Source organism: Rutilus rutilus, assembly GCF_951802725.1.
Source record: "Rutilus rutilus genome assembly, chromosome: 15".
NCBI lineage: Eukaryota > Metazoa > Chordata > Actinopteri > Cypriniformes > Leuciscidae > Rutilus > Rutilus rutilus.
In genome coordinates this window covers 4,782,513-4,805,987 of record NC_140220.1, presented here as the reverse complement: position 1 = coordinate 4,805,987, position 23,475 = coordinate 4,782,513, and the positions used below count along the sequence as shown (strand labels likewise).

General features: G+C 36.9%; 2 protein-coding genes across 3 annotated transcripts; one reads left to right on the top strand and one right to left on the bottom strand.

Moving 5' to 3' along the window:
* Positions 1 to 202: 202 nt before the first annotated feature.
* Positions 203 to 10,225, bottom strand: hadhb (hydroxyacyl-CoA dehydrogenase trifunctional multienzyme complex subunit beta). The gene is made up of 16 exons (XM_084433006.1): positions 9,912 to 10,225; positions 8,855 to 8,939; positions 8,709 to 8,750; positions 8,484 to 8,574; positions 6,965 to 7,009; positions 6,768 to 6,867; positions 6,091 to 6,178; positions 5,722 to 5,909; positions 4,882 to 5,062; positions 4,558 to 4,679; positions 4,367 to 4,446; positions 3,831 to 3,878; positions 2,840 to 2,927; positions 2,640 to 2,714; positions 974 to 1,138; positions 203 to 882 (listed from the first exon to the last, which is right to left on the bottom strand). Exons 2-16 carry the CDS (start codon positions 8,919 to 8,921, stop codon positions 847 to 849), a joined length of 1,416 nt encoding a protein of 471 aa, XP_084289132.1. The 5' UTR covers positions 8,922 to 8,939; positions 9,912 to 10,225; the 3' UTR covers positions 203 to 846.
* hadhaa (hydroxyacyl-CoA dehydrogenase trifunctional multienzyme complex subunit alpha a) lies at positions 10,194 to 23,043 on the top strand. Of its 2 annotated transcripts, XM_084433005.1 has the most exons (20): positions 10,194 to 10,337; positions 11,924 to 11,965; positions 12,052 to 12,122; positions 12,730 to 12,863; positions 12,944 to 13,082; positions 14,411 to 14,530; positions 14,613 to 14,715; positions 15,352 to 15,474; positions 15,571 to 15,689; positions 15,766 to 15,822; positions 16,117 to 16,226; positions 16,310 to 16,444; positions 17,111 to 17,282; positions 17,379 to 17,465; positions 18,924 to 19,064; positions 19,139 to 19,207; positions 19,637 to 19,832; positions 21,858 to 21,972; positions 22,071 to 22,216; positions 22,368 to 23,043. In XM_084433005.1, the coding sequence occupies exons 1-20, from the start codon at positions 10,220 to 10,222 to the stop codon at positions 22,511 to 22,513; spliced, it is 2,343 nt and encodes a 780-aa protein (XP_084289131.1). In that variant the 5' UTR covers positions 10,194 to 10,219; the 3' UTR covers positions 22,514 to 23,043. The 2 variants fall into 2 exon arrangements, 1 of the variants encoding a protein (XP_084289131.1); XR_014630006.1 differs by lacking the exon at positions 21,858 to 21,972 and having other exon boundaries at positions 10,235 to 10,337.
* The last annotated feature ends 432 nt before the right edge of the window (positions 23,044 to 23,475 follow it).

Sequence of the window (23,475 nt, the reverse complement as noted above, 5' to 3'; positions counted from 1 at the left end):
TGATATATACAATTTTATGTTTAATGAATTGTACATATATATATATATATATATATATATATATATATCCTCAAAGGTCAGAATGCATTATATTATTATATCCCTTGTTTTGTGGAATGACTCATAAAGTGTTACCAAGCAACTAACATGTTATAGAACACACACATCTTATAGAAGGTAACATGAAAAACATAGACGCAACTGGCGATTTCAAATCATGTTTATTTGTACAAACTGTTAGAAAAGGTTCAGAGGTTCACCTGCTTGAATCTGAGGCACACGTGTGTTTAAGTATGTAACCTTTGTCTTTATGGCTGATCTAGAATCAGTCCTTACAATCCATTTCTTAAGAGCTAAACGCCATAAACTGACAATGGATCTGCTAATATTGTCGTATGAAACAATTTCAGATCCAGCTATACAAACAGCAATAAGAGACCCAGCTGCTAAATTGATAAAATGATCTTTATCTGGAGATTAGAATGCTTAGAATTAGAACAAAACATAAAATAATCTAGAATTCTTGATTCCATATCATATCCCCCCCTTTCAAAATCAAATGTGAATTGTATCCTTCTTACGTAATGTCCAAATTTAACTGGCCTGGTTTTAAGTGCTATATTTAGCATGCAAAAAATCATATTTATCATATCTTTTCCTCCACATGTTCTCAAATAAAGCTATAGTACATTACCATTTACATCCACGTCACAAGCATCATTTCAAATGAAGAACCTCCAGATAACTTTCAGGAACATTTCTTTTCAAGGCATTACGGCACGTTAGTATTTACAGAAACTATTCGTGTGCATGTACAGAGCATTATGATGTGTGGAAGTACGCAGATTACTGAGGATAAGCTTCAATCACCATAGCATGACCCTGCAACACACATACAAGAGGATGTTACGAGGATATTTCCACACTTGTGAGAATCTGTACAGTACGTTGTAATAGTGATCGTGTCACACACCTGTCCTCCAGCGGCACACGCTGCCACCATACCATACTGACCGCCCTCTTTCTGCAGTCGGTGAGCTACGGTGGTCACCAGTCTACAGCCGGTGGCCCCAAATGGATGCCCAAGAGACAGAGAACCTCCCCATGTGTTAAACTTCTCCATTGGAGGGACACCGACCTGAGAAAACACAGAAACAATGATCATGAGTTTTCATTTTCATCAATATCATCAACATTACTATTGCTCATCAACAGAAGGTTTCCAACCAATTTCGAGTCGACTAGTAAAACATCTTAAGCAACCATAAATCAATGCATAAGAAAAAGTGAGTTTTGCATGGTAAACGCAACTCATATTTTCTTTAGAAAGTAAAAAACCTGGATCCTCATTTATAAAACGCATCATATGATCGGATTTGATCCTAAATATAGAGCCCTATGATTTCCGCGATAAGGAAAACGTGGATAGAATTGCGGAATCCAGTCATAAAAACGGAATTCTGTACAACACGGACTTCGTCAAATTTTTCCATTAAAATGGAATCTAGAAAACTTAAAACAGAAAACACAGAATTTGGTAAAAATAAAATTGAATTTGAGAAAAAAAAAAAAGTGATTTTGGTTAAACTATTAATAAATTGTTGGCAAATTGTTTAAGTTTCATGATTTCAATTAATTAGACATGCTTTTTATTTATTCAAATTTAATTTAACCACTAAAATGGAGTAAAAAAAAAACGAATCCAGAAAAATGAAGTGGAAAAAACAGAATTTGGGAAAAAAAGAAACTGATTTCATAGAGCCCTATACATACCATGGATTTTATACATCAAAAGTGAGGAACAAATCAGGATTTATAAAGGCAGAAACGGACGTGAAAATGTTCTTATATATACGTCAACTGAAGACCATGCCTAAAACTTTTTGCCATAAAAGTAATACAATTAATTCAACAATTAACTGGTTATGAAAATGTAATATAAATAGGCAATCACAATATGCATTTATATAATTATGTGCACAAATAAGCATAATATGAACTGTTTTTTTAATAATTACATCACTGAAATTTATATTTATATATTATTTATATTTATAATATTTATATTATTTTTCCTAAAAAAAATAAAAATAATAATATATGCCTACACACACACAAACGTTGCACAGAAACCGAGCCATATACCGCACACAAGTTTTCAGAGCGTGCTTGGGTTTCCTTTCCCATTGATGATGAGTGCCATACTTCCTCTGATCCATTAGGAGATTTATGTGGCCGTTCTGGTGGAGCTGATGCACTTGCGAATCAATTTAAAATTAACTACTACAATGCATAATGAGAGATGCATTTAGGAACATTTGCATACGTACGTTTTATAAATCATTTATAGCTTCTGAACGTACACATTAGCATTTAAGATCATTATATGCACGTCTTTATAAATGAGGGTCCCTGGTTTCTATAATTATTCTTTATTCGTCTGATGCTTTCTTACACAATGTGACATTTATTAGCACTTGAATCCCCCTGGAGTATCCTGAGGTTTAGTGTCTTGCTCAAGGGCACAACGGTGATAGTTCATGAATCAAACTCTCTTGGGCTTTGAATGCACAACCTATGGGGCAATCTTTAAGCACTTTTTCACACCACCTTGTGTGAGCACACACACACACACCTACCTTAGATTTTCTGCCCATATATGTCTGAGCGAACCAGTCAGAGTCCATTGCCTTCAGGTTTGCCATGATCTGACCCTGTAAAAAGAAACAATAAAACTGAACATTAACACCATTCCCTCACTAATAACTGTTAAGTAAGTGTCTGTAGAACACAGGATTTTTAAAGCAGTATCAATGGAAAACTTGAAGGTGATGCTTACAGCAAAAGCTTCATGAAACTCAAACACATCGATGTCGTTCAACGTCAGTCCGCTCCTCTCCAGGACTTTTGGTGTGCTGTAGGTCGGCCTGAGAAAGAAAACAACCCAGACATGAGTGTGTGTGACATGAGAGAGCAAGAGATCGAAACAGAGAAAACACACACACATTTACATTTACATACTGTATTTAAACCTCACTTAATATTAGAGTTGACACAGATTACTACTACTTTTCATAATCGATGCAGAATCAAATTAAATTATTTTTATTTCTGCTTTTTGACACTATAATGATCGATAATCAATATAATATATATTTTAGACTACAGCACTAAAAATATGTACTTCAACAACAATAATAATTACAAAATAATTATGTATAATTATATACTGTTCAACAGTCTGGGGTCAGGAATTTGTTTTTACTTTTATTATTTTAAATTAATACTTTTATTTAATTGATTGCATTTAATTGATCAAAAGTGACATTTAGATATTAAGCAAAGCAGCAGCCTTAAATAAAATGCAAATAAATGCAGCCTTGATGAGCAAAAGAGACTTCTTTCAAAAACATTTAAAAAAAACATGTAAAAAGCTAAATAATTTATGCAAGCAATAAATGACTTAAGCGTTGTGCGGGAACCAAAGTAGAGTTGAAAGGCAAAGTGTCAATATTGGTCAAATCTACTTGCTTAACTGATTATAAGCCTGTATCTATTAAGAATTACTACTAGGAAATATAGAAAGAATATGAAGAAAATGAACCACTAAACAAAAAAAATGGCAAATGCATAAATGTAAACCTACACAAAACCTTTCAAATAAGAATCTATACCAGAGAGTCTCTGCAGACTGAATGAATGTCAGTCACAAACTCACACGCCACAACACACCTTAACCACAACAATAACAAAACCCACAGCACAAAACCTCACAGGCCTGAAAGAGAAAGAGAAAGAGAGAGGAAAGAAGAAAAGAAGCAGGAACTCACCCGAGAAGCAGCTGGTCTTTTGGGTCTTGAGACACGTACACAAAGTCTCTGAAGGTAAAAACACAGACACAGTAATATCAACATCAGCACCACGAGCCGCTGTGTGTCAGAGATGAGCACATGATGTCTGTCTGCTGTAATGGGACTCTATAAACACTGATCACTCCACGACATCAACAGCTTCAGGAAAACATCAGATTTACTTAAAGATATAATGAATCTTTTTCCAACATTAAAATACACCTATACCAATTTAATGTGCAGCAACAATTTCATGGTTTATTTCCCCTAAAAGAATAAACACTGATGTTTGTGAGAAATTCTCACTATGGCTTGAGGGTGAGGAAATTATTGGATCATTTTCATTTTTGGGTGAACTAACCCTTTAAATTCTATAAATCCATTTCAATAAACACCCATGATTCATGGGTAAATCTGCACAGATCAGCTAAATTGTTTAGGAAAATACAGATGATGTCAGTGAGATGCTTCTGGTGATAGTTTTTAAATGCAAGGCATTATTTTTGTTTTTGTACCTGAGATATGCTTTAGGCTTGTAACCCATAGCAAGAGCTTTCTCCTCTGACATGATCAAAACAGCAGACGCGCCGTCAGTCTGAGTGAAAACACACACACAGCGAGAGTTCAGCTTTGAGTGACAAAAATGACAGATGTTCCTTAAATTAAAACAAACTAGATAAACCCGAATTATCTCAGATAAACTGACCAGGAAAGAGGAGTTTGCGGCCGTCACGGTGCCGTGAGGCTTGATGAAGGCGGGTTTCAGTCTGGCCATCTGTTCCATGGTGGAAGGACGGATCCCGTTATCTTTAGACACGATATCCTTCCCTGTGACAAACACATCATCACAACAATCTGAACTGATTAAATCAAACTTATGCAACAGACCTGTCAATAAAAAGTCTTGTTATTTCTGTTCAAATCATTTGCGTATTGCACTTTCACAAATTGCCTGCAAGCTGGATGAATGATTTTGGTCAAAAACTGAAATGAATTGGCCAGTGCTGTGGTAATTGTGGTAATTGTTCACCTGGCACTTTGAAGTTGATGACATCACTGAGCAGCCCGCTGTCTTGAGCTTTCTTTGCAAGCATGTGAGACCGCAACGCAAACTCATCCTGCTCTAAACGCGTCACACCAAACGCAGCCGCCAGACGGTCCGCGGAGTGACCCATTGTCTCGGCTGTGGAGAACTCGGCCACTGCCGGCAGCTAAACACATTCAGAGACACACATTTAACAGCTTTTAAAGAAGGGCACTCAACAATACCATATGGACTGTATTTAAAGCAGACTAAAAAACTGAAATATAGATGTCCTAGATTACATTTTATAATACAGATAGTTATATCAGACTTGTGATAGTCTGTGTAGAATCAGTAAGAATGGGTTGAGAATTACTAAATAATAAAGTGTCATAATTTTCAAGCAAAAGTGTTGAGTTATCAGCTTTCTTTATAGCTGTTTAGAATCTATAGCCGTTTCCTGCTAAATTACTAGCTATTTTTGATAATTATCTCTGTAAATAATAATAAATAATAATATTATTTATAACGTAAAATAAATATTGAAAAACTATAAATGTGATTTTTTAGAAATGGAAATTTAAACCTTAGGTTAATTAGAATATATAAAGTTATATATTTCCATGTCTAGTTTTTTTGCCTTGATTTACTGTTGCATATCTGAGCAGTTACTATTCTATGATATTCTGGCTTCTAGATATGAAACGGGTCCCTCTGCCCTTCGCTCAGGTGAGAAATGCACTATGGGTAAATTGTTTTCTGTGATGTGAGCAGAGAACCTTAATGATAATCAAATTGAGGTGCACTGGGGGTAAAATGTGAGGTGTATTGTGGGTAACGTAGTACCTCAGGTGCGAGGTGAGCGAGGCGGATGGAGCCCAGCAGAGAGAGTCGAGCCCCGAGGGTCTTTGCCTTGTTGAGTGACAGCATTGTCTTCCGCATCTTCCGGCTGTGGCGAATCGGAACGTCAGACATAAACTCGACGCCACCGGCGACCACAGTATCACACTGACCGGCAGCGATCAAACCGACAGCTAGAAAACAAATTAACAATCAACTGTTAAGTTTCCTCTGCTGAAGAATGTTTAAGTTTAATGCCATTTTAATATGTTTATGCAAACTAACCGATCATGGTTGTTTAGAGTGATGTGTTTGTTTATGTGAGTCACATGCATTCAATAACCGCTATTGTCACAAAATGTGTGTGTTCAGTACCTGTGGTCATTGCTTGGTTGGAGGAAATACACGCCATCGTCACCGTGTGAGCAGGAGTCTTATCTGAGAATCCAGCACCGAGTGCCGCCTACAAGAAAACAAATCAAAATGTAATTCCAAATTAATATCGCTCCTAAATAATGTTATACTCGGAAACCAAGCAGCAAAAGTCATGTTTCTAAGAAAGGGTCTTTCATTGATGATGGGACACAAAAGAAATTCAACTTAAAATGTCAAAGGAAAAATAATATATATACATATACATACATATATATATATATATATATAAAACATTCACAGGAGTTGTTAAGTCGCTTTTTAACTATTTTTGTATTTAAATATATGTTATGAATGTGTTCGCTTTATGTTTGAATGCATAGTATGTGCTGACAACCTCCACACATGAAGTTCCTAATAGAAAGATAAAGCTCTTGCATTGAATTGAACTGATAAACAGGAATGTGGCAAAAGGTTAGTTCAGTACACAATATACAAACACTGCAGTAATGCTGTGTAATAAGATGAAATCTCTGTACAGATGCCCACACTCTCATTGGTCAGTCTGATAGCAAGTTTCTCAGCAGCCAATCAATAAACACAGACCTGACAAACTAAAAATAGCTTCAACATCCAAAATTCTATTTTAGAAATCATCACAGACTAGAGGACAGACTGACCTCTCTGGCCACATTACTGGTCTTCACTTCCTGAATAACTTCTCCATAGACAATATAATCAACAGCTTCTTTAGGGATACCGGTTCTGTTTAGCAGACCCCTGAAAGAAAAACACAGGCAGACAGTTAGTCCTGAACATTAGAGTGATGAGTGAATCTTTATACTGTATGTATATGTTAATGTGTGTGATGACGCACTGTAATGCTGCTCTGGCCAGATCGTGGGGCATCAGATCAGCGTATCTAATAACAAAGACAGAGACACACAAAGAATGATTTTGCAGTTTTTTTTGCAAGGCATCACTGCATTGATATTCCTAAGGCTCTGTTTACACCTGGTATTCAGATGCATTTTGGTCGATTAGATCACAAATGGACGACACTAAATACAGGTGTAAACGGGGTCTAAAAGGTTTTGAGCTCGTCCACTTTCGACCACTTCCAGAGGAAGTTGAAAACACATTCGATCAGATTGCTTTTGTAGTGTAAACGCTCATGAGGTCGAATGTGTTCAAACAGCCACAAAAGACCGTCTGCTCTCCGTCTACTGATCTAATGTGGGAACATTATGGGAAGAGCTCTAGCCAGACGGGATTTAAACTTTTAGAAAGACAAAAAAAAGTGTCCAGGGTGCTCAGGGAGATCAGTCAGATGTCTGAAGGTGCTCTCTGGGGTCGGGAATTCAAATAAATGTAGAAAAGAGAAAATCCAAGGCACTCGTCTTCTTCAAAATTATTTAAAAAGCCTTATTATTTCATAATAGAAAATGAAAAGACATGGGGAGAAGCAACCCACACGTAGCGGCGCAAACAGCCTTCTTCAGGGGATTTAAACTTTGTCGGCTGAAGACCCAAGTTTGGTTTGAAGATGAAAAAAGTACCAAGATCAATTTTCTCTCACCATTCCTGATTTCTAACACACACTCACAGCGTTCGGCTGGTCTTTCAGCTGTCTGAGCACAAACGAAAGCTGCTGCACTCCGTATGTTTTTCCGTCATCGCCTTTCTCGTTCATATGTAAATTGAGTGAGCTTATTTTGTCCAGTAGATCGAAAACCCCAAGTGGTTGAAAGTGGACATTAAAACATCCACCTGTGATCCGATTGACCAAAACGCATCTAAATACCAGGTGTAAACAGGGCCATTCTGGTTAGAGTTTATCCTAAACTTGCAATTAAATTCAGCCTGAAACATTAATTTGTAGTTTGTAGTTAAATTGCGTGTCATACAGTTTTGGGTTTTGTAACCTTAAAGTTTGAAAATGACCTGTTACCTTAAATGTTTGCTCAAAACCTTAAACACCTTAAATGCGATACAAGTCACTTTGCATAAAAGTGCCTGCCAAATGCATGAATGCAAATGTTCTTTTCTGCCAAATGCATAAATAAGTCCTTTTCTCTCTCTCCATAAAACAGCATTTGATGCAGGTTTGGGAAATCCAACAAACCATCTTCATTCACAGGCATCTTAAAAAGAAATCTTAAGCTGACTTCGGGCCAACAAAATGTATTTCATTATTAACATGACAGTTAAAGTTTAGCTTTGATTTGTTGTAATGTGTCCAAATATCAGATGTATCCAATTATCCATTATCAGTAAACAATGCTGCTTTAATATCCTTTCTCCTCTTTACAAATGATTGTGTGATTTAAATAAAATAAAAATTTCAGTTTGAGTTTCACTAAACACTGCGTGCAACTTGTCAGGCCACGTCTTACGTGGTGCCAGACAGCAGGAAGGGGGTTCGGACGCCATCCACCAGAACGATGTTCTTCATTCCTGGTTTGGCCAGCGTCTTCTTGCTCTTTGCTATTTGGTTATAAAAGTCACAGAAAAGAAAAACAAAAATATTTAAAGAAATGTGCATTTTTCTAACGTAATATTAAAAGTATTTATTTTATTTCGTTTTATGAGAATACAGCAAAACAGATTGCTATAGATACCTTGAGCTTGCAGATGGACAGATGTGCTGAGAGAACGAGCAGCTGAAGAGAAACAGTTCTAATGAGTGATAATGACAACTTAAATGTTCAGTAATCTGCATAATGTGAAGGGTTCATTAGTTCTGTGGTGACCTAGGACGTCTTACCGAACTGGGCAGTCTGCACAGATGTCAGTGGACTGCTCCTCAGTGAAGTCAACAACATAGATGCCATCTTTGATTATCTGGAAGGCTTGAGCCAAAAGTATGAATGATTATTCAAAGACTGTTATTTCAAAGCAAATGCACGCATAATCTAACAGAATAAATCAGAATCTGTTTATAGGCAAGTATGCAAGATGAAAATGAACTGTAATATGTATATACATACATAAATACATACAGTAGGCCTACTTTAAATACCCTTTAAGTAACGAAATATCTAAACTACGTGTCATTTGCGCTAAAATGCTGCAGGATATTTTATCTTCATTAACTCTCACTTTTCTGAAGTCTCAGTGTCTTTGAATCAGCTGTTGTGTAGGTGATTTTTAGTGGCTGTATGGATATTTGCTAGGTGTAGAGTCTAGACCATCAGATTAACTATCAACATGCTCGACTAACCACAAATATACTGAATACTGACTGTCTTCATGTTCAAAATGACATTTTATCGTATAGTTTAAAACTATTTGCTTGAGAACCCTTGACATTTTTCATCAATGCAATGACTTTTAGACATTGTACAAGTGTTGCTAAAATGTCGAGCTACAATTCATACTTTAACCTGTTAAGTATGTGATAGTATTGATGATCTGGTGTGTGTGTGTGTGTGTGTGTGTGTGTGTGTGTGTGTGTGTGTGTGTGTGTGTGTGTGTGTGTGTGTGTGTGTGTGTGTGTGTGTGTGTGTGTGTGTGTGTGTGTGTGTGACCCTTCACCTACTTCTGTCAGTAGACTGGACAAGGACAAACACACAAACGCATTAAACACTTAAACAGCTACTTAAGATACTGGTATCATTATAAAACAACACTGATCATGATATGACCACACATGACAGTAAAGCAACAGTAATGAGACATTAAAAATAACACTTTAACACACATAAACAAGTACAGGGATTCATTCTTCCGTATGCCTAACAACCCCGTTTAAGACATTCATCAGGATTTATCATATACACATAAATTGTCATGTAATATAAGTAGACAAATTATATTTTTACCTGCTGCTGTTGTAAATGTGGAGAGAATGCGATGTTAGACGTCTCGCGTCTATCTAATGACTACAGCAGTGCACGAGCCGCAGGACCCCGTGTCAACCTAGCAACCCGAATCACTGCCTGAGCAGGGAAGAAAAACCCGCAGATACTTACTTTACATATATATATATTTAAAATGGCATTTTATTGACATCAATATACACCAAGGAATAAATATAAAATGTTACTATATGCACTAAATGGGGGTGATTTGGATTTATTTAAAGGCGCTAAGTTGGCAGCCTAAATGGCGGCTGCAGGGACTCGCGCTCATGCTCGCGCTTGTCACTGCGTACACGCGCTTTGACGGTGACGTCGTTGTGAGCAGGATGGCGAGCGCGAGACTACTGTTGTCGCGGAGCTGCTGTACAGCCGCGAAAACTGTCACAGGTGACAAACTTATATTCATAAACGTATTATTGTGCATATCAATTATATTGTTTTATATTGTACTTGTATATCAGGAGTCCTAACCACACTTAAAAAGTGCTAATAAGAAGAGAGAATGAGGTGACCTGCGTGATTGAACTTTCACCTAGTTTTTACAGTACTGGTCAGTGGGTCACAGTTTTAGTTATTAATATTATAGTAATAATTGTGTAATGTGTATAACATTTTAAATTATAATTATATACACGATTAGTAATTTAAAATTAGTTGTACAGGTGTGTGACAGGTTACCATCCAACTATGTTTACAGTTTTTGTGACTGTGAAATCATTTATACAGATGAAGAGACCTTCTGTTATTTGCATTATTATTTATATATACATACTTTTTGGAAACATTACTATTTTTAATGTTTTTGAAGGAAGTCTCTTATGCTCATCAAGGTTGCATTTATTTGATGGGAAATATTATTACAATTTAAAATAATGGTTTTCTATTTTAAAATACTTTAAAATACAATTTATTTCTGTGATGCAAAGCTGAATTTTCAGCATGATTTCTAAAGGATCATGTGACACTAAAGACTGGAGTAATTATGCTGATGAAAATTCAGCTTTGCATCACAGAATTAAATTATATTTTAAAGTATATTCAAATAGAAACCCATTATTTTAAATTGTGTAATAATATTACACAATATTACTGTACAGTATTTTCTGTATTTCTGATCAAATAAATGCAGCCTTGATGAGCATAAGAGACTCCTTTCAAAAACATAAAAAATAGTCATTATATATTTTATGATGTAATACATGTAGTATCAATTGTCAATAATCGGTTTAATAAAAGCCTTTAAAACCTGTTTAATCAACAGCTATATTACAATTATAATATTTAATGTATATTGATGTGAATTTTTTCAATGTTTGTTGTAAGTTTATGATTTCTTTAGTATTATTTTAACTAATACAAACTTTCTGAAGTTAGAAGTTGAATCTAATCTAATCTAATCTAATCTAATCTTTCTATGACCTGCTGACCTCTGATTGGACATACACAGACACGTGTGTCGCACACACAGTGTGTGTTTGGTCATGTGTGTGTGACAGGTGGGGTTGTATGGGGGAACTGGGGCAAAGTTCAATGACAATTGGATTCTAGGCCAAAGATGTTGCATTTCAACAGAGACCCCATATTTAATTAAATATATAATCTTTAAGACTGCTGTGTGGTGTACAACATATTGATCTTACAATTTATACTGTAATATAATCAATAAAATATTGATTATAATCTGTTTGGGCCAAAAAAACTTTAAGCAGAGCTTATTCAGAGGTATTAACATAACACAGTTTATGTTTCTTATTAACATGGAATATTTTTTGATTTACAGCTGCATTTTATAAGATACAGAATACGAGTTAACAAATCACTTGTTTAATCAAACACAAACCAGCTTTTTTCTGATACAATATTCATAAATATAACTTTGTTAAAAGGAAATTACCTCTATGTGGTTTGAAGGACTATGTGACTTTCTCATGGAAGTTTCTCATGGAATGTTTATTTATGTTTTTGGGTCATAGGTCATGGACAGAGAAGTCTATCCATATCATCAGCTGTGCTGGGTAACTGTTAAAAACAGAATTGATGAATAGAAATATGTCAAATGATTTCTTTTTAATCACTCATCTGTCTCTGTCTCTGTCTGCAGCTCGCACTCATGTCAGTTATGAAGTCAAAGATAATGTTGCTGTGGTACGAATCAATGATCCAAACTCAAAGGTGTGTTCTGTTCTCCCATGATTCCTCTGATGTAATAATGTCAGTGTCAATTTTTTTTTAAATTTAATCAAAGTGTTGTTTATTGTTCAAAAGTTTGGGATTAGTACGCATTTTTTTTGAAGAAATTAATACTTTTATTCAGCAAAGATGCATTAAATTGACCAAAAGTGACAGCAAAGAAATGTATAATCTTACAAAAGATTTATATTTCAAATAAATGCTGTTCTTTTGAACTTTCTATTTCTATATCTTGAAAAAAAAAAAAACTATTTATCACGGTTTCTACAAAAATATGAAGCAGCACAACTGTTTGCAACATTGATAATAATCAGAAATGTTTCTTGAGCATCAAATCAAGCATATTAGAAAGATTTCTAAAGGATCATGTGACACTGAAGACTGGAGTAATGATGCTGAAAATTCAGCTTTTCCATTTCAGGAATAAATTACATTTTAAATATATTCCAATAGAAAACAGTTGTTTTAAATTGTAGTAATCATTCACTAGATTACTGTATTTTTCATCAAACAAATCAGAAATATTAAAAAATCTTAACACTCCAAACTTTTGAACTGAGATTGTATATAATGAGTGTGTGTTTTGTAGGTGAATACTCTGTCCAAGCAGATGCAGGCAGAGATGACGGAGGTGATGAAGGAGATTTGGGGGAATTCAGCAGTGAAGAGCGCCGTCCTCATATCCAGGAAACCAGGATGCTTCATCGCAGGAGCCGACATCAAGTACCACACACACTCTCACACACGCAGATTGCTTGGACCTTTTATAGAGACTCGTATTCATCATTATCTTCATCTTTCAGTATGATTCAAGCCTGCAACACAGCGGAGGAAGTGACATCACTGTCACAGGAAGGACAGAAGATGTTTGACCAGATTGAGAAATCCCCCATCCCTATTGTGGCTGCTATTAACGGCTCCTGTCTGGGCGGTGGACTGGAGGTCAGCACATGATCATGTGTTTATTTATTCACTTGTATTATTTCACTCTTATTTGTTTTTAATAAATCATTAAATAATTTTTGAGATGCCTTTTAACTGTGTGAACAGCAGTGATGTTATTGTTAACTAAAAACGAATAACATTTGTTGTCAGTAATTAAAATAAAGCATAAATAAAATCTAAATTTTGATGGAAAACTTTTGAAAATTAGAACCGTTACCTTGGCAACTATCTGAAATAAACACGTTTAAAGGGGTGGTTGAATATGATTTCACTTTTTTAACTTTAGTTAGTGTGCTACATGTTGTCACTTCTTGAGTCTCTCCATCTTTCTGACTTCGGTTTGAACATAAAAGTCTAAAAGGTTTCGAAATGTTCAGTGCATGTGTGTGTGAGGTAAAAGGACACAAGCTGTTGTAGCTCCGCCCTCTGTGCCGGGAGCAGCTGCTCATTTGCAATTAAAGGGACAGACACAAAAACGGTGCGTTTTTGCTCACCCTCAAAAAGTGACAACTTAAACATGTATAAAAATATCTGTGGAATATTTTTAGGTAAAACTTCACATAAGGGACTTCAAAGACTTATTTTAAATCTTGTGAAAAGGGCATTATATCACCCCTTTAAATTGAGAAACTAAAATTTCTATGTAGAAAAAAATAAAAACTTGTAAAAATGACAAAAGTACATAACAGAATTACTAAAATCAAACAGAAATTTTTTAAATAAGAGCCAATTAAAATTATGAATAAATACTCTAATAGTACATAAATAATACTAAATTAACTCACAGTTAAGAAGTGTATAAATGGTTAAAAGATACAATAAAAAACAAAACAAAAAGGTATTATAATTCAGCATTATTTATAAGTCAGATGTTTCTTTTATTTGTATACTGAATAAAGGTTCTTTCATGCCACGAGAACGAGAACTATAAAGATATAGTTCTAAAATCGTTCAAAATATAAAAGAAGACTCCACACCGCAGCTATAACGATAACAGGACAGAGAAACAATATAGTTGGAATCACTTTTTTCCAGCTGATTAACGATTAAAAACATTGACAGCCAATCGGAATCTATCCTGCTTTAAAGCGCTCGAGCATTTAAAGAAGCAGACGACAAAACTACAGCTTGCACTTGTAATAAAAAGAGCGATATATCTTCCGGTGGTGTGGACGCTTATATACTTATCGTTATATATATATTTACCGTTCTTGGTGTGAACGGGCTTAATAAAAAACAGTGCCATATGATAACATGCAGACTTTAATTATATTAAATGAGACAATAAAATTCACACATGGTTCTCATTTCTCTTGTTCTTTCAGTTTGCCATTGCATGTCAGTACCGTCTGGCCACTAAGAGTAAGAAGACGATCCTGGGCACCCCAGAGGTGATGCTGGGACTTCTGCCCGGGGCTGGAGGGACTCAGAGGCTGCCCAAAATGGTGAGGATTTTACTGACGCTCCCTAACCGCTCAGATGTAGACTAACTCTGATGGGTTTCATAATGATGTTTGTGTGTCTTAGGTCGGCCTTCCCACTGCGTTTGATATGATGCTGACCGGCAGGAACATAAAGGCAGATAAAGCCAAAAAAATGGGGCTCGTACATCAGCTGGTGGATCCTCTGGGTGATTTAATCAATTATAATAATAAATAAATAAACAGTCCTTCTATCACAGATGAATCATGTAAACATATTCAAGGAGGTGTTATCATGGAAAACTTTATAAAAAAAAAAATATTTATAGGCATAACTTCCTTTCCAGAACACTGTTGTTGTTGTTGTTAACTTAGACTAAAACTATTAAAAATTGTTTTGTTACTTGAAGCTGAAATAAAAGAAAATATAAATATAAGATGAAATATGTAAACTTATGAAATGAAACTGAGAAATGTTGCCATCGCAACTAAATGAAATGTTTAAGTTTCATTTACTTGTATTTCAGTTTTAGTTCAACTTTAAGCAAGGGTTTAAAGTGACATTCAAGCTATTTTAAGACATGAAGAAATTATTTTCACTGGGGAAAAAAAGGTTTAAATATGTCATTTTGATTATCAAAGATGAGTTTTAAGGGGTAAAATTATTGACTGCAGGGGGACTTTAGAAGCAACAACAGTCTGGTTAATTAAAAAGGGAAAATTCTCTTGAAAAAACTAAAAGCTAGTCAATGTTTCTTGCATCAAAGTGGACTTCAAAGTAAAGATTAAAAGCTGCACAGGTGCAGAATTGGACCCCTATAACGTGTTTGTGTTTTATGTGGCAGGTCCAGGACTGAAGAGTCCAGAAGAGAGGACCATCGAGTATCTGGAGGAAGTGGCTGTTGATTTTGCTAAAGGTCTCGCCGGTAAAAAAGTCACCATGGAAAAGAAGAAAGGACTCGTTCAGAGTAAGACAAACATGAGTGTCGAGATGAGATAAGACAGACTCTTGACTTGTCTGTTTATTAAAGGCCTTTTTATTGTTTTATAATCTGTTTTTCCAGAGGTGCAGGATTTTATAATGGGTCTGCCGCCGGTCAGGAAACAGATCTACAAAACTGTTCACAGTAAAGTCATGAAACAGAGTAAAGGGCTTTATCCTGCACCACTGAAGATTATAGAGGTAAACGCACACGTGCACAGACACACACACACACGCTCAGGCGCTCATGAACTCACAAGTTTTTGTGTGTTTTTAGTGTGTTCAGACGGGCGTTGAAAAAGGAAACGCTGCTGGATATCTGACTGAATCTCAGGTCAGTATCATCCCCTCCTGAACGTGGCACATCCAATCAGATTTCAGGGTTTTACTAATTTAATATGCAAAGGCCTCTAAATGATCAACATGAGAAAAACTTGTTGCACACAATCTACTGCATGCCTTCTGTCATTTGATTGATAGCTATCAAGAGTAAGTTAATGGTGTGTAAATCTTTTCTCCTGGTTAACTAAAGGTAATAATAGTAATAATATTATTTCATATGTTCGGCTTTACAGGTTTACTTAAAATAACTTCAGCATAATTTCAGCTCGTCTTGTCTGTTTTCTAGAACTTCGGCAAGCTGGCGATGACATCAGAGTCCAGAGCCCTGATTGGCCTGTATCATGGTCAGGTGGCCTGCAAAAAGAACCACTTCGGGCACCCAGAGAGAGATGTAAAGTATGTCTGATGGGAGGGGCTTAGTGATATGATGTCATCAGGGCATGGGTGTAATAACTGATTGTGCTTTTTACTCTTTTTAGAAAGCTGGCTGTCCTGGGGGCGGGGCTTATGGGAGCAGGCGTTGCCCAGGTAACAGTGGACAAGGGTGTGTCCACCATCTTAAAGGACACGGCACAGGAAGGACTTGCCAGAGGTCAACAACAGGTGTACAAGGGGTTGGTGTTGCACACACAGAGATATTATCATGATAGATATAATATACAAGTACACAGCAGTTTGTTTTTCAAACCCACCTGACTTGGAGACATCGGCTGCAGGTTATGGTGTGAGGCAGCAGAGGGCGCTGCACTCCATGACATTACAAAGAAACAATTAGAGCTGAGAGCCACCAGATGTCAGTGCTGTGATCTTTCAGGCTGTTACTCTTTTAAGATTTAAGCATAAAAATAAATAAAAATATGAAAATATCAAACTATTGAAGGTAATGGCAACCCTGGAAATATCTGAGTTTTTTTTTTTTTTTTTTAATCATGGATATTTCTACTGTGAACAATTTTTTTTGTAGATATTTTGGCTAGAAAGGTCCTTTTGTAAGTGCATTCTCTATATTTATTTATTTGTAAAAATAAATAAAATAAAATCACACAAAAAAATACTTTCATTTATTTATATATATATATATATTTATTGTAAATTTTAAAATCTATAAAAAAAATTCATAAAAAAAATTGTTTTCCATGTTAAACTAAGATGAAATAACGGGTTTCAATTTTTTTAATATTCACCATATACAAATATATTAAATATATGTTTCCATTTAAATTGATATATGCGTAACTTATATAAAATCTAATAAATACATTTCATTGTTTCTTTCTCAGGCTTAACGACAAAACAAAAAAGAAGAGTCTGACGACGTTCGAGAGAGATGGGATAATGTCCTTGCTGTCGGGACAGCTGGACTACCGTGGTTTCGAGAATGTGGATATGGTCATTGAAGCCGTGTTTGAAGACCTGTCAATCAAACATAAAGTGTTGAAAGAGGTTGAGGCCGTAAGTTCAGCTTTGTGTTTGTTGGGTGCGATTATACAGGCGTGCTGGTACGTTTCTAGTCGTGTACACTACTGAGCATACTTGTCCTGTGTGCAGGTGATTCCTCCTCACTGTGTCTTTGCCACCAACACATCCGCTCTGCCCATCAAAGACATCGCAGCAGCCAGCAGGAGACCTGAAAAGGTGCGCATGTGTGTGTTTTAAAGGAGTCATGACCTCGTGTTACCTTGGATACCCAACGCTCTATTATAGTCTTTCAGGCACTTCTAAAAAAAAAAAAGTGGAAAAAAAATAAACACAGAGCTCCTCAGACCCTTATTTCTAAAGGCATTATTGTCTCGCGAGATCTGATGCGATGTTTTGGCTGTCGTGGACGGTCATTATAATAATGCAAATGAGGGGCGCGTTGATTGGTTGCAGGAAGGAGGGGGGTTGACAGCGTTGCATGCTCGTAGTAGTTTCTTTTGCCCTTGATCAGTGAGGCGATACACAGCGCGGGCGCCTCCGCATTTACGCGTGTATTGAGTGTGCGCTCCGAGCACAGGATAACGGCTGACAGGACAAGAAAGTCAGTTTTTCTGAAGTGAAAGACTTTATTTCAGCGTACACTAATGTCACTGTCTGGTAGTTCCTATTGTGCTGGGGTTTCTGAAGTAGTCATAATTCATCTCTCATAACATAACATGCTCTAAACACGCACGCAGAGTGGAAAAGGAAGAGCGGAGGCGCGGGGAGCAGAGCGCAAATTTGAACTATATCGATATATGCGATATGGTCTAGCAAACAGTTTTAGCCACTGACCATGGACTCCTGTACCATCACTACTGTTGTGTAAAACAAAGTGGAAAGATGTGGCTAGCATTCGTAGAGTCCATTCACCGTGTTTATCTCGAAGCTAACGTTACATACAATAGCCGCATTAGCAGTTAGCTGATGTTTGTTAACGTACACACAGTAGAGCAATAAAAACACAGTCTTACCGTTTCAATTTCAGGCAGGTCTCTGATGGTGGGGATGGCACCTTTTCCCAAACGGAGCTTCGAGGCCAACTTCGCCTGATATTGTCCCAAATTACTAAATGAATCCTGTGTAAAATGTTTAGCGCAGACACCAAACGTTAGGCCAGTTGAAAGGGTTGTTGGGACAGCGTCATTAAAAATGAATTTCATCCACTGATCCCTGATAGTTTCGTCCGTTTTGGGTAGACAAAACACATTAGAATGCTGTTTATGGCAGTCAACCACAGAGCAACGCAGGTGTGCACTTGGTTTCTCCATCTTTCTTTGCCGAATGAATATGAGGGGGAGAGGGGTAGGGCGTGGCTTCCTGCTGCGCTGTCCATATATGGCATATCCTCCACCGTCGTGACGTCAAGCCAGGGTAGAAATCAAAATCTCGTATTTGAGTGCGCGTGCACGTGGGATATTTTACAAACCCTGAGGTAAACAAACGCTTCACTTTTAAATATCGGCTTCCCGGCCAGTGTATAATCGTTAGGCAATCATAACATACATTGATTCTCGTGGAAAAATGCAAAATGTGGGTCATGACACCTTTAATTGTCATTAGTCTGTTCTGAAGGAGTGATTTATTGCAAAAGTCTTAATTCTGAAGTGTGTTATGTACTTGTGTGTTATGTAGGTGATCGGGATGCATTATTTTTCTCCGGTGGATAAAATGCAACTGCTGGAAATCATCACCACAGATAAAACATCTAAAGACACAACAGCATCTGCCGTGGCCGTGGGACTTAAACAGGGGAAGGTCATCATAGTGGTGGGGGTAAGAACACGTTCTGTCACATGTTTTCAGTGTTCATCAGGCATCAGTGAGTGACTGTGTGTATATTTTAACAGGACGGGCCAGGGTTTTACACCACTCGTTGTCTGGCGCCCATGTTAGCCGAGGCCGTTCGTGCGCTGCAGGTAAATTCCTAGATGTTTGAATTGCTCATGCAAAAAATGATCTTTATTTGTTCCAGGACTAAAATGTTTTATTTTTTGGTCCGGACCAAGCGAACCGAATTACAAGTGTGAACACACCCTAAATTATGTATTTAAAATATCACCTGAATGTATTTTAGAATTTTTTTGCATTAATCTTAAATGTTTTGTATAGATTTTTGTTAACTGTGTGACTTATACACTTTGTTCTCGCCATGAAGATAGCCTTGATGTTGACATGGTGTTTAAAATTAAACTTTAAACTTTAAAATTGACTTGTTTGTGGTTAAACAGAAAATTTTATTCAACTTTTTAATTCGGTGATTTAATTTGACTGTTTTTGTTCAAAACTATTTTTATTCTATGAGCTAAAAATGAGCTCATCTTCCTGTGTCATCACTTCGACTGCAGGAAGGAGTTGGGCCCAAGAAACTGGATTCCTTGACAACAGGATTCGGGTTTCCTGTCGGTGCGGCGACACTTGCTGACGAGGTCGGTATTGACGTGGCGGCTCATGTTGCAGAGGATCTTGGCAAGGCTTTTGGAACACGATTCGGAGGAGGAAATGTTGAGGTCTTGAAGATGATGGTCCAAAAGGGGTTCAAAGGTACATCTGTTAAACTACATACAGCTTTATCATCATGAATGGTCAGAATTAAAGAGGGATAGTTCACCCAAAAATGAACGTGCATCTGACTAATGACTTAGACTTTTTTTAACCCTGTGGTGAAAGTCAAGTTTTTATTGTTGTTTATATGTCCATATGGTGTTTTAATGTGCTTTAAGACAAACCATGTGCAAGTCAACACCACTGCTGAGTATCTCTTTAAAACTGCAGTGAACCAAAGACGCGGTTTGAAATCACTGGTGTTTCTGATGTCACAAACTACCTTGTAACCAATCACGTTAACGTGCCGGCATGCTTTAGCATATCATTAATAGTGAACTAGCAGGGAAGTCTCGAGAGATGCCAGGTTATCCCGGTATATTTTTCTGTTGATATGAAAAATCGGGTAGATTTAGCAATAGGCTATAGCGTGTGTATGATATATATTACGATGTTATAATGAACTATATGCCTTTCTTCACTGACGTTCTGAGTTGTTCAAAGCGTTTATGATGATTGTTAGAAGGCAGATGCCTGACTCTGAAATGCGAACTGGAACATGGTTTGTGTAACATTAGCAACACATCAGGCAAAAGGCTAATCATATTAATTACCGTTATGTGTCTGATGTTGTGAAGAGTGATACCATTGTGCAGCGTTTACTATAGTTAGTTGATTGACCTAGTGAATCTTTGAGCTGGTGTGAGTGAGGGGAGGCGGGGCTAATTAGCATTTTTATAGAACCGTGTATACTAAATAAAGCAAGGATTTAGAGTTGCATTTGAGCTATTTTAAAGGGGTCATATAATGCCATTTTTGTACAAGCTAATATGATTCTTTAGGGTCTAAATTAAAAGTTTGTAATATACTTTAATTAAAAATTCTCATTAGTATTGTAAGAAAACACTAATTTTACCTGGTCAAAAACAGCTCTGTTTTCAGCACACCGTTTAAGTGCATGTGTCTTTAAATGATAATGAGCTTTGCTCACCCCGCCCCTCTGTTCTGTGGGTGTTTTGCCACAACAACACACGTGGAGTGTTGCTTTGACAACAGTTGAGGGTAACGTTATATTTTGAAGAATGGCAGCGGGAGTCTCTGAGGACACTGTGCAACCGTATCAATTTGAACCGGAGTTGGAAAACAGGACGTTTCTGAATGGTTGGTTAACGTAATGTTACTTTGATCTATCTTTGTGTGTACTGGCAGGGTAGAGTAGTGAGATACGAACGCTATGTGTTTACTGATGTATACGTTAGTTCATTGACAGATTGATGTTACAGCTAATGGTCATGAAAAACTTTTTTCCGGTAAATGTAGGCTTGTCAGTGATGCGTAACGTTATCTATGCAGTGTTAGGTACAACTGTTAGGGCTGAAGCACTAATATTTTACTGATCTGTTTAAAAAATAACCAGTCTGTGAGACTATAACAGTCATTAGGCACATAAACATCACATACTCGGACAGGAGCTAATACCTTTTTCTATGTTCTCGTTTATAAAGCAGTCTGGTGAAATGATTCGCGCAAACATGAAAGCATTGCTGTTGCGCGGACTATGATGACAGACAGCTCGCTCACGAGCGAGGGCGGGTCTGTGTTGAAACGCTGCTGTCAATCAACAATCGTGGGAGGGACGTCGATTTTGTGACGTCACAAAATCGAATGGCTTGATTTGAGACGGGAAAACATATAAGGAGATTAAAAAAAAAAAAAACTGGATGGATTTTTAGCATTTTATGATGGTTGTGTACAGGCACTGCCAATACACATTTCAGTACAATCAACTTGTAAAAGTGCATGTACCATTATATGACCCCTTTAAGGCATGAAGAAGAAACAATTCACAGGAAAAAGCGATTAAATATGTCATTTTGGTGATCAAAGATGAGTTTTAAGGGATAACAATTTTGTCTACAGGGGGACTTTAAAATGTATAAACTACAGCAAAAAAAGCGTAACTATTCTTGTCGTATTCCAATTCAGCTTTCAGATTGTTATTGCATGTATATCTGTGCATTTCAGGGCGCAAGTCTGGAAAGGGTTGTTATGTGTACGGAGCCAAGTCGAAAGAAAAGACGGTGAACTCGGGAGCCGAAGAGATTCTTAAGAGCTTCAAGCTAACAGCGCCCCCTGCTGTGTAAGTTGGTTTACATGATTAACGCCACAGATTTTAGCATCCTAAACCTTGATTTACCTCGGAAAAACCCCTTCATATTTCTCTCTGTCCCTCTTTAGCTCCGGCGATGAGGATATTCAGTACAGACTCATGTCTCGTTTTGTGAACGAGGCCGTACTGTGTCTGCAGGAAGGCATTCTGCCTGACCCTGTGCAAGGAGACATCGGAGCCGTGTTTGGACTTGGCTTCCCGCCTTGCTTGGGAGGTAACCGACATTACACACCTTGTAATTAAAATGATTTATCGTAAATGATGCGGGCCCAGCACTTAACCCTGTGGTATACCGCATTGTGCCTGGGGATAATTAAGGATTTGCTAAGTAAACTTTGGCAACTCACTTTTTTCCCACATTTCAGGCCCGTTCCGTTTTGTGGATTCATACGGAGCAGACAAACTTGTCCAGAAAATGAAGCGCTTTGAAGAGGTTTATGGTAACCACTTCACCCCCTGCCAGCTGCTCATCGACCACGCAAAGAACTCCAGCAAGAGATTTCACAAGTGAAAAATCACTGCCATTATAATTCACCGCCATTATAATTTTCTAATCTCAGCATTTGGTATCTTATCAAAAAAAAGTCACATTCACTTACTCACAGTAGTGCATTATTTACAAATCCTTTAATTGTGTTTTATCATTTGTGGGTTTAAAAAGCAGCACTTTCCTAATTTGGCCAGTACACAATTTGTCAGTTTGTTTATGTGATCAAAGAAACGTTAAAATCTCAGTAAAATTGAGATTTGGTGTCAATCATGTTGTCAACACCAAGATAAAAAAAAAAAAAAAAAAATTACCGTTAAAGAATTTCACGGTTATAGAATTCAGGTACGCATAAAATCACTGCAAAGCACTGTAAAAAACATTCTGAATGTTGCAGCTACAATTTTTTTTTTTTTTTTAACCAAGGTGCCTCAGATTATCTCCAAGTTGAGCTGGAGAGGGAATTTTGCACAGTTATTATTTGTTGTATTTTTGTATAGCATAGTAGTTTGTATGTTTGCATATAATTCTGCTAAAATAAACTTGAATTTTGACTGGAAGCATCTACTTCGTTCTCACACCCGACCTATATTTTAGGGGAGAACCGGGGCGAAAGTAACGCGGGACTAAAGTAACAAAGCGATTTTCTCAGAGCCCTGACTATATTAGCATTTCAAGCTATGACAGCACGTTCAGTACGCAACCCTTGACGGAGCTGCCACATAGCATGTGATTTCGTCATCGTTTCCCGCGGATAGGTCCGGAAAGCAGTTTTCGAGTATGATAAGTAAATTACTGAAGCGATACTTTTTTTCTAATTACAAGTTGTGTTTTTCTTTTCATGTGTCACACAGTAATGATCGATCTACAGGTTATTAAGTGCTGTAACACATCCTGAAGTTTGCCTTGTCAGATTTTTTCAGTATAAAAGTAAATCGGGTTTAAATGTCACGAGTTCCTGTCCGGACGAAAGTAACACTTGTTAC